Raw genomic sequence first — 15872 nt, 5'->3', positions numbered from 1 at the left:
TCTCTATGTACAGACTTAGCGTAGGCATTCCTCACTGTGCTCAGACTTCCAAGGCACCCAGAATGAAACAACACACACCTATGCCTGCAGGTGCATTCATAAGTAGCATACAGTAATAACAGGGTGGAGTTGGTTGTATATATCCTTCAACTATTTTTCACCTGGTGTTTGTGGTCTACTTATGGTTTTTAATTCTCTGAAGCTTGAGTCCCTAAAGTATAATCCTTATAACTGAATTTGACTGCAGTAAAACTTTTGAATACCTAGCAGAATTGTTAGTCTGTCTATTGGCATGTTTGTTTTCTTAACGGCTTTAGTGGGGAAAAAGAAAAGGTATATTAAAATAATCTTTGAGTGTTAGGTTTTTGACATGTTTTTAGAGGAGCAAGATTTTTTTAGCTTAAATCATGTAATACCTCTCTAGTAGTTTTATACTGCTAATGATTTACCTGTTTTAGATTCATTCACTATTGACTTCATTATGTGACAAATATATATAACTTCATTATGTTGCAAATAATATTTTAGCCTTTACTGTCTTTGGAATTGGCCTCATAGTTTGACGCTGTCATGCAATTACATTATAAAGGCTGTTTTTCACCTTAAAAAAGCTTAAGAACATTACAAGTGTTCTATTGAATGAAACAGACAAAGATATTAACTTATAACCTCGTGGAAAGCCACCACAGCACCTGTGGTTGACGGACAGATTTGAAAATGACCTAACAGAGACATAACAAGAAGAAACAGAATTTAAAATCCTATATAATAAGTGTCCAGTCATCCGGTTGTCCGTTCAACCAATCAATAGCATAGTAATATGCTAATGATATGCTAAGGCCGTTCAACTGCTCTCTATGACCTGCACTGACCACCAGGGGGCAGATAGTCGAGTGGTCGACCAGTTGCTATGACATGCACTGACCACCAGGGGCTAGACAGTCAACTGGTTGACCAGTTGCTATGATATGCACTGACTACTAAGAGGCAGACACTCAACGCAGGAGCTGCCCCCTGGTGGTCAGTGTGCTCCCACAGGGGGAGCGCTGCTCAGCCAGAAGCCAGGCTCACAGCTGGTGAGCTCAGTGGCAGTGGTGGGAGCTCTCCTGCCTCTGCAGCAGTGCTAAGGATGTCCTACTGCTGGCTTAGGCCCACTCCCCAAGGGCTTCCGGACTGCAAGAGGGCGCAGGCTGGTCTGTGGGACACCATCCCCCCCCCAAGTGCACAAATTTTGTGCACTGGGCCTCTAGTTGAATTATAATTATCTACCACTCCTCCCCCAGCAAACAAACTGACAGTTATTTTACTTGATAAAAAGAGAAGGGCGACTGCCATTTTTGATTACCTACCATTTATAAGGTGTTATTTAATCTGTACAATCTCATTTTATAACCAAGGAAATTGACTCAGAGGGATTTCGGTATCTTGCCCAAGTTCACACAGCAAGGAAGGGAGTGGGAGGGAGAGATAGAAACATAAATGATGAGAGAGAATCACTGATTGGCTGCCTACTGTGTGCCCCCCACTGGGGATCAAGTCTGCAACCTGCACACGTGCCCTGACCAGGAATCGAACCATGACCTCCTCTTTCATAGGTCAATGTTCAACCACTGAGCCACCATGCCAGCTGGGCACCAATTAATGCTCTTAAGTAGACCTGCTATCTTTACTCTTTAGATAATAAAAATTCCAGCTAGTTTAAAATGTGAAATTTATTTAAAATTTTGAATAATAAATAACTTTGATAAAATATACAAAGTACAAGTGCTCTGAAAAAGTGTAACTCTTGCTTTTTCTCGTTTTATTCTTGTGAAATATAATCCTTTGGTTGTCCATCAAAGCATTGAACATTTTGAACTTCCTTCAAATAGTAGCCAGTTGGCATGTTTTCCTAGCAAAACATTTTCTGATTTGACCACAGACTCTCTCTCAATCAGTTGTTACTCGTTTGAAAAATAGAATATCCTGTCATGGTGGGCACCTGATCCTGAAAACTGATATCTGGAGTGCAATTTTATTTGGATTTAAAATGTTTTTACAATCTCAGTATAAACACTTAATCTAGTCAGAGCCTTTTCTCAGAAGATCAAGAGTTTGCATAGTTTTCCTTTTGTTACAGTCAACAGAATGAGAATAAATTACATATTTACATTAAAGCAAAAACTTAATTTATTTTTACCATGAAGGACGTTATGCCAAAATAGTTTTAAGAATTTTTAAGATAAAACAATTTAGTTTTAAACTAACTAAATGGATTTATTTAACTTAAATACCATTTGGAGATTTAATAATATATAACCTTTGTAGGGTTGGGGAGTAAAGTATACAATTTTTGATTCAATGTTTGGATTATGGATCTATGGTTTGAGAGTTGATCTTTTTGTTTGTTCATGGAACTCATTTCATGAAATATAATTAATTTTCATAACTATGATATAATAGGTCCCTACTCTAAGGACAGTAAGGATGATTTTCTTAATTGCTTTCATATGGATGAGTAGACAGTTAATTATTTTAAGGCAGGTTGTACACTTTGTCTTAAATTTGGATAGTAATTGGAAAATGTGACTGATCTTTATAAAACATATAAAGATAGATATTTGAAAGAGTCAGATATTTAGACATAGTACTACATCATATGATTCTATTTGATTTCTTTCTGTTATTCTTCATTGGCTAAATATGATGTTATAATTTAGTTCCAGTAAATTATAGTTCTATTTAAATATCCACCCATCTTAACATGCAATTAATGGAAAGATCTAGTTGTTAGCAGAAACTACTAATATATTAATGGAGCTTAACTGTAGAAGACAGCAACATTGATACATTTCACAAAACCACATAGGGATGCTTATAAATATTTCTTATTCATGAAGCATTGAAGAGGAGCAGTTAGAATTTTTTTACTGAATTGGAGTTGGTATTTTGTGGAGGACACCTTTATTAATACTGGGGGTATAAAGTGGGAGCAGAATGTAATCAATTGAAAAAAAAAACCTTCAATATGCCCAATTTTGAACAATTTTGCTTAATAAGTAACATCTGACAGCTTAGAGAAAGAAACCTGACTCATTTGCCTATAGTTTAGTGTGTCCCTGAATAGGGAAGAATAAAAATCCTCCTTTGACCCAAAGTTTTAGCACTGGTGTTTTGTTTTCTCTACAAGAATAATGAAATGAAACACAGTTTTTAAAAATTTAATTTTTCTGATCATATTTTAAGATTAACTCTTGGAATAGTGTGTGGTATATGTGGTATGTGGGAATTCACTATGACATTGATAGTTTTTAAATAAGAGATTAAAAATATATTAGCTAAAAGAATGAATAGGAACAAATATTAACAGAATCGAATATTTCCCTAATCAATAGTACTTAGCTACAGTTCACTGCCCTCCTATCGCCCCACTTTGAGTAGAAATTTAGTGAAGTTCAGGTAATAGAAAATGTCTTTATATTTGCCAGTTTTGTCATGTGATAATTTCCCATAGTTCATATTTTATAAAGTCATAAAAATCCTTTTTTAATATCTGGTTTTAAAATGATTTCATAAGTCAACTTGGATGTTCTCTTCAATTTCACAAGAATTTAATACAAAATTCAACCGACTTTATCTTTTTATTTTTGACATTATCTTTTTCAGCACAGTGGAGAATTTACAGTTTCTCTCAGCGATGTCTTACTGACCTGGAAACGCTTACTACAGGAGAAATTGAACTTACCAGTTGAAAATATGGAAGTGATTGACCATTATGAGGACATTAGGAGGACTTACGATAATTTCTTAAAAAATAGTAATATGTTAGATCTGATTGATGTTTATAAAAAATGTAGTGCTTTGACTTCTAATGGTGAAAATAATGCCAACATATCTCCTGTAAGTATTTTTTAAGCAATTCTAGACTAATCAAATTAAAATTTGACAAGGTTTATTTTAATTCTGGTATTAGCATTTATAGTAACTTGATAATGCTTTTGCTTTTTGGATCATGTTAAAAATGGAGACTTTTGCTACCTGAAAGTTAGCTAGTCATTACTTGGAAAAAAGGTTTTGGTGGTAAACTTTGTTGAACTTGGGTTATTATCATTTGGTTTAAATGTAAGAATAGCTTCTTATTACAGAGAAAAATTTTAATAAAGAAATCAGTCCCAAATGCATGATTTCTTTTGATTGATTGATTGATTTGAGAGAGAGAAAGAAAGGGAAAGAGAGAAACAAGACTTTTCTTTCTTTTTAATTTTTTTCCATAAAAAATAAAAGACTAAGATCAAATTTCCAAGGTCATCTTTTAACTCTAAACTGGAAAGTAATGGAAGCCTTTTGTTCGGAAGTGTAATTCCATGTCTACATATTGTTGACTGCCAACAAAGGTTAGGTAAAATGTTGTATACTAGAACATCAGTGACACTGGGTAGTCCTAGGTGTGAAATTTTTTTTATAGTTGGCATATCATTTTATTAGTAATGTCCTGTATTTCCTACAGAGTCAACTACGGGATTTTCTGTGTGGCAGACAGTCCACAGTAGATGATGAAACTGGTCTTTCTGTACCGACATCACCAATGAGTAAACACAAACAGGATAATGAAAAGGTACTGATAAATTGTGAGTAAATTAAAGCAGGATATGATCCCTTCAAATCACTATGAATTTGACTATACATACAGTTACTATTTTTTTTTTAAAGTTTTATTTTGTTTACATAGTACTGTTCGCAAAGAGTAATACATTGAAGACTGGTGAGATCATAACAATAAGTTATTTCATGGTTTTGGGCCAATGTAACAGGCACTGTACAAAAATAGGTATCACTCTAAGTATCAGAAAAATGGTTGAAGATCCAGATTGCCAGATTTCTTTGAATCTTTATATGGTGTCTCTTGGTCACTGTGGGGGATTGGTTCCAGGACTCCCCTTGGACACCAAAATCCACAGATGCTTAAGTCTCTTATATAAAATAATGTATGTAGTATTTGCAGATAACCCACACACATTCTCCTATATACTTTAAGTCATCTCCAGATTACTTTTAATCCCCAATACAATGTAAATGCTATGTAAATAGTTGTTATACTGTGTTGTTTAGGGAAGAAAGACAAGAAAAAAATCCGAATACATTCAGTGCAGATGCAGTCATCATAGGCCTCATAGTATATGTCAGCAACAATATAACCTTTTAAAAATTTCAACTATTTTCCATCTGTGGTTGGTTGAATCCACAGATGTGGAACCTGTGGCCACTGAGAGCTGACTGTATTTGGTAAACTTCACATTACTGTTTTGTTCGGAAACAGTATTGTTGCTTCTTGGGAAAATCTGTTCTGCACCCTTTGCAGTAGAATAACTGATGCATCATGAGTTCTGATAGCAGGGTTTGTTATGCAAACACATCACAGGAAAGTAGTGCAAAGTACAGGTTTGGTTTAATATAATTAAACCTGTTACCTTGGCCCAACTTAACTGTATGAAAGGTAAGTTGCTGATATCCTCATACTTAGTACCTAAATGTTTTCAGCATATTATTTCCTGAAAATAAGGGGATAACCACAATATTATTATCATATGTAAGAAAACTTAAGTATTCCTTGATATAATATGCTATCTTCTCTATTCTCATTTTTCTATTTGTCCCCTAAGTGGGTTTTATGTTTCTTTATACTCTTAACCTAGAAGAATTCCCCCAGTCTTTTTTTTTTACTTCTTATTTATCTGATTAACTCCTATTGGTATTATTTTACTTGTTTCTCTATTTCCAATAAACTGGAAGTTACACCTAAAAGCTTTCTTAGATTGAGGTTTAACATTTCTTAACAAATACTTTATAACTGATGCTGAATATTTCATTTTGTATCATATTAGGAGACGCAAACTCCAGTTGTCTTGAATTGTCCAGTCTTGTCTAAGTCAATTATTTCTTTAGAATTTATAGAATGGTGAGTTTCTTACACTAGCATGTCTTTACATTAATTAGCTGCCATTTCTCAATAAAGAACTTTATCTTATCAACTGGGTTGAAGTTCAGTTCCCTAAAAATGGCAGGGTCACTACTTAATTCTTTCTCTTTAATTACCAGTTTAAGAGTTGGTGTAATAGTTACAGGTAGTATAGGAGGCAAATTAGATATTTTTTCTATGTATCTTCCTCCTTTTTTATTTGTGTATATATTCTAAGGACTCATGGAATTTTATTTATTTGGAGTTAAAATTAATTAGAGTCATTAATCTTTGATGCAAAAGTAGAGAGATCCCCTTCAAGCTGCCTTCTGTATTTTTTTACATGCTCTTTTAAACTCTTGAGCACTTACCCTTTTTGGTACAAGAAAATATCCCAAGTCCACCTTTGAATGTTTTCTGCTAAGAGTTGTGATTCCTTTTAGTGATTTATAACTATTTTCTCTTGCTTGACATTAATGTTTCACTTACATCCTGCTTGTTTTTTTCTCCTGCTCTAAATCGTGACAAAACACTTACTAAATTACCTGGTTTTTTTCTCAGTGGTACTTATGGAGTACATTCATACATCAAGAGGGTAAATCATTACAGACGTGTTCTTTTTGATCTATCTTACAAGTTCTACAGGGCGGAAACAATAATTGTTATTGTGCCTTTTAATTAAAAGGAATGAATTAATTTGTACATGTAAAATGACCTAAGCTAGGAGTTTTGGTTTACAGATATAAAACATTATCTTAAAGGTATACCCATGAAAAAGGCTCTTAGTTTATAGAAACCAATGGATCTTTGTTATAAGCATATAGTTTCCTCATTTAAAAAGCATGATAGTTACCCTGTATTAATCCTCTACTTTATATTTTTTGTCTCCTTGGCTTGTATTTTTCAGGAGAATTTTATCTGCTAGTTAGCTGATGGATTAGATTTTATGAAGACTATTAAAGTAGCAGCCATCCTCTAAGCCATTTTTCTGTTCCTTGCAGACTTCTAATTTTTCTTTTTACAAAGTATTTTTGGAAGGCAATATATTTCTTTTAAAATTCCAAAGTAACGTTTTGGGCTTCAGTCTTGCAAAGATTTATTTTTATCACCAAATATGCTTACTAATACCACACACGAGTCCTCGAATAGATGAATGGAATGAATTTGAGAAACAATGTTTTTGTTTCATTCTTTTATTTTACTTCATTTTATTTTCCTTATGGTACTAAACTATTGCTTTAGAAATTATGAAGTAATGAGGGAAAAATACAATAAAGGCCCCCCAAAAAGTAATCAATTAAACATTTTTACCAGTATATTAGCTTAAGTCCACATTTTTTGTGTGTCATTAAATGTGATATGTTGGCGAAGAAAGTAAAAAATACCTGTATAAATGTTAATCTTCTTAATTTAGAAAAACTGACTTCAAATTGAGATTGAATATCTGCACTTCAGTAATAATTAAGGGATGGGAAAAGGAACTTGGAATTTTCTGAAAGCTTAAAATTGTTCAACTTCTAAACAAACATTGCAAAAATACTTTGTGGTATGGATTGAATCAGTTTATCTTTATTTTCAGTGTCTTGGTAAAAGCTTCAATCTTGTGGATTTTTTCAATTTAGGCCCTTGCTCCTGGACATCATAGCTGTATTTATGTGGAGTGCTTTTCCAGAGAGCCTCTTTAAAACCCACTTGCAAATACAAGAGTAGGGAAACCATAACTGCCATGTTATCTGACCATAATGGTAGGGACAGATTTCTAATTACATCTGTGAGTTAAAAGAAATACTCTAACTGTGAGGACGCCAAGATGTTTCCTCCTGATGTTTGCCTAGCATCAGAAGGACAAAATTTGCTAGACTTAAAGAACAAGCTGTAGATGTGCCAATCTAAGACCTGGATTTGTACCCAGTGAGGACTAGATATATACATATTGGTAAATCCTCATTATTTTGGCACAGTAGAAGCACAGTGAAACTAAATTGTAGTTTTACAAAATTAAATGTGGGAAAAGTAAAAAAGTTTCTGACTACAATGTGAATATCACTGTTTTCTCTGCCTTGATTTTTGCCAAATTGTGTTCCTCTTTCCAATGTCAAAGGGATAAAGAAGATATATATTTTAGACACACTGTTGCACTGTGAAGTTAAAATAGAAATTTCTGTATTATAGATTCACATGAAGTGTTGTGATTTTCTATGAAAGTAAAGATAAAAGGCCCTTTGAAATATAAGCAGAAAACTGTTATGCCTTAGTTTATAAAACTTTATGACAGATCTTAAAGATGATCTTAATTTAATTGTACTTACAAAGAACTTTTCTTTTTAAGGCGATGCAATAAAAACATATGAACACTTATTTGATTCCACAGAAGTTTTTATCCATAGTTTCAATTTTGAATTATCTAAAAGGGCCAAATACATGTAATAATTTCTCTTTCATCATTGAACAAAAACTTACTAAGAACCTATTAACAAAAATGCATTGATTTCCTAATATAATGCCAATCATTCTTTTGTACCTTAAGGATACATCATTTGCTCTCATGGACCTCATAAAGTAGTAGAAATATTAAGAAAATAAAGTGTCAGAAAGTATTAAGATCTTGCAGAGAATTATATAATTGACTAATATGCAGAATTATAACAGGGTGGTAAGGGAATATGTGAATGGCTGGTTACTTTATCTTGGGAAATTAGGGAGTGTCTCTTCAAAGGTAATAAATGTGCTGTATCTTTAATATTTAAGAAAAAAGTTTTATAGAGTTAATAGCCTTATTTTTTAAAAATCAGTTTTGCTTAAATTATATTTTAAGTCCATATTTAAAGTAATCTTATCCTGTCTGATGAGGTTTTTAAAAAATTGACTCTGACTGCCTCCCATGTTTCAAGAATTGTTTTTCACATGAAATTTAAATAATTCAAAAGGGTGCTATTTTTAAAAGTACTTTTAAGATGCGTATGAACTTGAGACGTCCGTAATAATTATCTAAGAGACTTCCTAACAATTTGTAATTTTTTATTGCTACCTCTTTAACTCTCTTTATGCCTTGTTTTATCATTTGACTGTGAAGAAATATGAAAGAAATGATGCCCATATCAAGTGCTCTCAAAAATAATGCATCTTGTGCTTGAATGTACTAGACTCTATAGCTTTGTTTTGGCCAGTTTACATCGACATCAACTATTCGTTATTATTTGCTTATCATTTGGTTGAATCTTTTCATTTTAATACTTATTTGGTATTGTATAAATCAATATCTTAATAATTCTCCAAAAGTTTAACCATATAATTTTAGCCCTTATATCTAGCCCTGAAAAGGACATAGAACCAAATAGTGCCAGTTGATGCATGCCCTACCAGTGGTCGGCAAACTCATTAGTCAACAGAGCCACATATCAACAGTACAACGATTGAAATTTCTTTAGAGAACCAAAGTTTTTAAACTTAAACTATATAGGTAGGTACATTGTTATTAACTTAATTAGGGTATTCCTAAGGCTTAGGAAGAGCCACACTCAAGGGGCCAAAGAGCCGCATGTGGCTCGCGAGCCGCAGTTTGCCGACCACGGCCTAGGCTACAGGAGGCTTCATTATTGGCTATTGTATAGTGGCAAATATATGTGGGGGAATGAGATCAGGTCTCATCAGAAATGCAGATTTTGGGGCTGTATCTTACATACCATTTTCTAACACCCATTTTCCAATAATTATGATAGTTGGTATTTACTCACAGCTTTTCATTGCAGCAAGTTGTTTTTATGAGCAAAGATATATTAATTGTCCAACCCAAACTTTCAGTTTATTTGACAATTCTTTTTCCCAAAGATCTGAGTGAGATATTGTCATTGAATGATCGTAAGTATTTTTACTACATATAAAAAATTTATGGATTTAGAACAACTTCAATAAAGAAAATACTATTTTATTGTGTAGGCGAAGTTACTGGCAAAGAAAATTATCTACTCATATTTGAATCTGCTAGTGAATTCAAAGAATGACCTGGCTCTGGCTCATATTCTCAATATTCCTGATAGAGGACTTGGAAGAGAAGCCTTCACTGATTTGAAACATGCTGCTCGAGAGAAACAGATGTCTATCTTTTTGGTATGGATATGTTCCATTTTCAGGATTTTTAAAATAAAGACTCTTTGAACAGTGGATCGTGTACCTTGATGTAGAATTCTTGTAACTGTGATAAAATAACTTTTAAATTGTTACTTTATGTCCTACCTTGAGGTGTTTTTGAAAATCCATAGTGTTTTTATGTTTTTGTCATATCTTTCCAATTTGGCAAGGAGATTTTCTCTAGACGGTGTTTTCCTACATGTATTCTTTAGAGTGCTAGCCAAAGGCAGAATGTCCCTGTTACATGCTTTTTGAATTAACGTTTCCAAGAGCAAACCGTTTGGAAATAGTATATGTCTTTTATTGGATATACATAAATTCATGTTTGTATTTAAAAACCTTTGGGAAGTCCCGCCATAAAGAAATTTTCAGTTAACCTTGTTATTTAATTTGTTGTTTTCTAAGTTATTTTACTGTTGGACTTTTACTCAGATTATTGAAATTTCATAGAATTTGTCTTTCTAAGGGAACACTCTGGAAAATACTGCTTTAGAATATTGTTTTGTCAGGGATGCTTTTATGTTTAGTCATCATATGTGTATATTTATCATTGTAAAGGCAAGGCCTTTTGAACTACTCATGATCAAATAATCCTAGGATATGAAACTAGATAGGACTTAGTGATTATCTAGTCTAAATCTTTATTTTGCATATCCAGAAGTTATAGCTTGAAAGAGTTGAATTAATTGCCCAATCAACATAGTGGACACTGAAAACGCCTTTGTCCTGTGCAACAATTCCAGTAGCCAGTAGTCAGCCTATATAACAACATATTCATAAACCAATTATTTATAATCAATGATATACTCTTATTAACATACTTAATTTGTCCCCTAACCTTTGCTGGCATGAATTCTGCATGGCACCTGTTTCTTTGATTACTTGCTTCTGAATCACTGTGTGGTATGAGTCACAAAAGCGCTTCACTTGTATAACCAGAATCATGTAAATATACCCAGCTTCATAAAGTAAATTGCTGTTTTAACTTATTAATCATTAAACATAACAATCACTTGTCTTAATTCATAGGTGGCCACATCATTTATTAGAACAATGGAGCTTGGAGGGAAAGGATATGCACCATCACCTTCTGATCCTTTAAGGACACATGTGAAAGGATTGTCTAGTTTTATTAATTTCATTGACAAATTAGATGAGATTCTTGGAGAAATAGCAAACCCAAGGTAATGATTTTTTTTATAAATTACTAATGTGTGTTATTACTCTATCTTTAAAACTTCATAGAATCAGAGGTAGAAATATAAGAGCTATTGAAATGGTCAATCATCAGACCAAACAGTAGGGAGGAGAATAAATATCTAGATGAATAAAATATAATCATGTGACCTTTCTCGCTAAAATTTGTTTCTCTATGATTACAAAATTTTTGCCAAAGTCAAAAGACATGTTTAAATTAAATTTGTTTAGAGAAGAGTGTTTACCATTTGTCTTTATCTGAAAGAAACAGATTTTTGAGGCCTGGGAAAAAACCTAATAGATAATTCTTTTCAAAATTTCTTTAAAAAAATTTTTTTTTATTGATTTCAGAGAAGGAAGGGAGAGGGAGAGAGATAGAAACATCAATGATGAGAGAGAATCATTGATTGGCTGCCTCCTGCACGCCCCCCACTGAGGATTGAGCTCACAACCTGGGCATGTGCCCTGACTTGGAATCCAACCATGTTCATAGATCGATGCTCAACCACTGAGCCACGCCAGCCAGGCTCAACTTTTAATTTAGCAATAAAGGAATCCCATATCAAGAATGAATAAGAAAATTCATGAAGAGATATGAATTATCTATTCTATTTTCTGTTAGTTTTTTTTTTGCATAAGTTTTTGATTCATCTGAAATTTCTGTTTTTGTGATATTGGAAATGAGAGATTATGTTTATAATCTTTAAGATTCATTTATAGATGTATTGGATAGTGTGTAATTTTTAGATTAATTTGGGTGAGGCAGAGGTGAATTGTTTATGCTAGCAATTGTGGTACTTCACTGTCAATTTAGTTGTTATGCCATTGCATAGTACTAATAAAATAGCTGGTATTTATTGAATATTGATTATGTGTTAGACATTGTACTGAGCTCTTTATGGGGATTATCATTTGATTACTACAACAACTTTCCATGGTAGATACCATATAGGTACCCAATTTAGAGAGGACAAAACTGAAACACTGGGATTAAGTAATTTACCCTAATTACATTATCAATTAGCCGAACTGGGATCTGAACTTAGCCAGGTCTGACTCTGGAACCATTCCCTTAACACTGTATCTTATTCCAGGAAACTTCTTTCCAATTCAAGATTCTGGGAAGAATTGTTTTTTTATGATTTTATTCTGAATTGCATCCTTTTCTCTTTTTATATGGCTATCCATTACAAGGAAGTAAATTTAGAAGAGGCTTTTGATATGACTTGCAGTCAATATCAGTGACATCATCTGAACTCCCAGATAATGTGTGGCTGATCATTTCTTCTGAGTTAGCAGATAATTTTAAAAAATATTTTATTTTAAGCAAAGCAATATATGTATATTATGGTAAAGTCAGATAATACAGACTTGTAAACATCCAATTTTTGTGTGTGTGTGTCTGTTTTATATTTACTAATTTAAATGACATTTTAATGCAGCTATTTTTGATTTTTCAGTTTAGACGTTATGTATTAACTTCCTATCCTGGAGGATAAGAATTTGCAACCCACTCACCAACTTCCCAGCACTCCTTCCCACCAGACACACACACACACACACACACACACACACACACACACACACTTCTCTTCCTTCATCCTTCAAGTTATCGTAATCTTTGGTCTTTTGAGTCCTCAAATTGGATCATTTTCTCTCTTTTCCCCATTCTAAGTCTATATTTCAGTGAAATTCAAACCTCTTTCCTGAAATTCAAAGATATATCTTTATTTATATATGGGTTTGTTACCTCAAAGGCAAGTCAAATTTAACATGTTCCAGATTAAATCATCTTTCCTTGAACACCTGCTTCTCCTGACTTGATGAAGCCTCTCTCCCTCCCGTCACCCAAGCAGAAACCTGAAACTTGTCTTAAACTTTTTTTCTCCTTTCTCTATCCCTTCAGTCACCAAGATCCATCAATGCTTCTTAATTAACATTTTTTTTATGTTCTTTCTGTAGCTACTACCTTAATTACATTGTTTATACTGCCCGTTTTCAGATTTTCATTCTTTCTTGCCTGGATTTTTTCCCTTATTTCTGACTTGTTCATTCTACCTCCAATCTTGAGTTGCCCTATCCTGGTGTCCTCACTGCTGCCAAAGATCTTTCTGAAACAGCAAATGCTACTTCCACGATTAAAACCCTTTAAAGATTGCAAATGAGGATAAAACTCCAGAAACCTCAGTATGGTATATAAATTCTATGCACTTTAACTCCTGCCTGCATATCACTCTGTGTCTCAATGTTAAAACTTAGAGATAAAAATGTATTTAATTCTTGTAACTGAGGATAAGTTTGTACTACTTGTCTTATAATAGGGTGGTGGTGATAGGGAATCACAATAATCTTTGAGTCCAAAACATGATGGGGAATAAATAGGCTGACAGGGAAGAAATCCAAGAATCCATTCTCACACTTATCTCCCCACTGCCAGATTTTCATTTGGCCATCTTGGCTATAGTTTGGCTGCATTTCTGCCCTTTGCCAGTAGGTGCCACCATAAAATGCATACTGTACTTTCACCTGAAAAAAAGAGGTTTCAGGTTTCATAGTTCAAATGTTTAAAATAGTTGTTCAGATGTTTAAAACTCTGTATTTCAAGTTTATCACACAAAAAATCTTCAATGGCACATCTGAGTTATATATATTGGACTAAATGTTATGCATTTATAGAATATTAAATCTGGTTTAAATTTTCCAGTTCAGAATTTCATTTAAATATATTTTGGAAGCATTTTGATACATTTTATGTAGCACCTTTAATTATATTTAACTAGAGGCCCGGTGCATGAAATTAGTGCACTCGGGGCAGGGGAGGGGGCGTCCCCTCAGCCCGGCCTGTGCCCTCTTGCAGTCCGGGAGCCTTCGGGGGGGATGTCTGACTGATGGCTTAGGCCCGCTCCCCTTAGCTCTGTCACGGAGGTGGGAGAGGCTCCCACCACCGCTGTTGTGCTCACCAGCCATGATCCTGGCTTCTAACTGTGTGGCGCTCCCCCTGTGGAAGCACACTGACCACCAGGGGTCAGCTCCTGCGTTGAGCATCTGCCCCCTGGTGGTCAGTGCGTGTCATAGTGACCGGTCATTCCGCCGTTCGGTCGATTTGCATATTAGCTTTTTATTATATAGGATTGTTATAGATTTTTTAAAAATCTCACCCGAGGATATGTATTTATTGATTTTGGAGAGAGAGGAAGGAAGAAAGAGAGAAACATCTATGTGAGAGAAACACTGATTGGATAAAACCCCTCCAACCTAGGTATATGCCCTGACTGGGAATCCAACCCTCAACCTTGTGGTGTATGGGATGATGCTTCAACCAACCAAGCCACCTGGCCAGGGCTGGAGATATAATTTATTTTAGTAAATAGTTACCAAATTCATGAAGATGGTGAGGAAAAGCCAATCAATCACTCTTTATGGTAGAGAGTTGGCAATTACATTAAAGTATTGCCTACCAATCATTTGTCTTTATTATTGCTTATTGCTCTCCTTCAGTCACTATGTTTTGATACAAGCTTGGGGTTTAATGTGTTTTTCTTCACTAGCTTCATTTTTTTTCTCTTTCTGCTCCAGGGCTTTGATGTGATGCATTTAATAGTCAGGAGCTACAGTTTACCTTTCTCACCTAAATTCTATTAATGTTTATCCAGCATAGTCATAATGTGTCTTCTGGGAAGCCTTCCTGAATACTTCCTTGTTCTCTGCCCTTCTCACTCAAACTTTCTCTATTCCTTTAGTATCTCCTATCGTATAATCAATTTTGACCTTTTAAAGAGAAAGGTTTTATTCATTTTGTATTTCTAGTGCCTAACACAATTGTCCTGATGTCATTTGAGTTAAAACTTCAGGAGTTTCTAAGCTTTAGAAGTAAGTGTTTGAAATAATAAGCCTCTGTGTTGTTGAGCAGATATTTGAAGAGTTAATGGTTGGCTAGTGCATAGTGAATGCATAGCAACAGACTAGGCATGACACTGGTGCTTGGTGTATTTTGCCTGGGGTCAAAATATTGACTTTGACAAGTATCTTAGATACAGGTCTAAAATATATATATATTTTTTTCTAAATAAAATACAATCAGTGAATTATATTATTTTTAAAATTTAGCATATTTGTTCTTGTGAAAAGAATGAGAAAAGGGAGGCAAAGGTGACTTTACCTAAGCTTTGTTTTTTGGTGTGGTGTTTTTTTGTTGTTGTTCTTATAATTGACTAAGACAATCGTTTATATTTTATTACCCTTTTGAATCTTTTCCAAAACGTTTCCATTAGAGATTAATTCCCAGAAAAAGCACATAATGTTAATTGTGTATTCATTTTGGCTATATTTCATCCAGTTATGTCTGTGCTTTTAATTGAAAATTAAGAAAAAATTAGCTGAAAAAGAAAGTGCCTACATGCTTAAAATAATTCCTAGAGTCTACTGATTACGGTTGTATGGCAGACTAGGTCGGCTGATTGACCCTTCCTTTCACAGTAATTAATAATGCTGGATAACATATTTTTTAAATGCTTCTCAAAATACATTGATGAGCAGGCAATTTCAATGAAAATGCAGACAAAAACTTGAGGAAGGAAGAAAGCCAGAAAGGAAGTCAAAAAGGGAAGCCAGC

The 15872-nt window shown here is 33.9% G+C and overlaps 1 protein-coding gene across 3 annotated transcripts in view; it reads left to right on the top strand.

Annotated features, from left to right (window-relative positions):
• The window catches only part of PARPBP (PARP1 binding protein), a 43756-nt gene that overhangs the window by 6311 nt on the left and 21573 nt on the right, over positions 1–15872 (top strand). For 2 of the 3 annotated variants that reach the window (XM_023749861.1, XM_014451523.2), the window contains exons 4-7: positions 3646–3879; positions 4487–4594; positions 9872–10042; positions 11093–11247. In XM_023749861.1, the coding sequence (XP_023605629.1) occupies positions 3646–3879; positions 4487–4594; positions 9872–10042; positions 11093–11247 (668 nt within the window). Of the gene's footprint in view, positions 1–3645; positions 3895–4486; positions 4595–9871; positions 10043–11092; positions 11248–15872 lie in introns of those variants that run through there. The other variant, XM_023749862.1, reaches the window with a different exon arrangement.

The sequence above is a fragment of the Myotis lucifugus genome, unplaced genomic scaffold, assembly GCF_000147115.1.
Source record: "Myotis lucifugus unplaced genomic scaffold, Myoluc2.0 scaffold_10, whole genome shotgun sequence".
NCBI lineage: Eukaryota > Metazoa > Chordata > Mammalia > Chiroptera > Vespertilionidae > Myotis > Myotis lucifugus.
The sequence above is the reverse complement of the archived record's forward strand: the minus strand, read 5'-3'. Positions and strand labels throughout refer to the sequence as shown.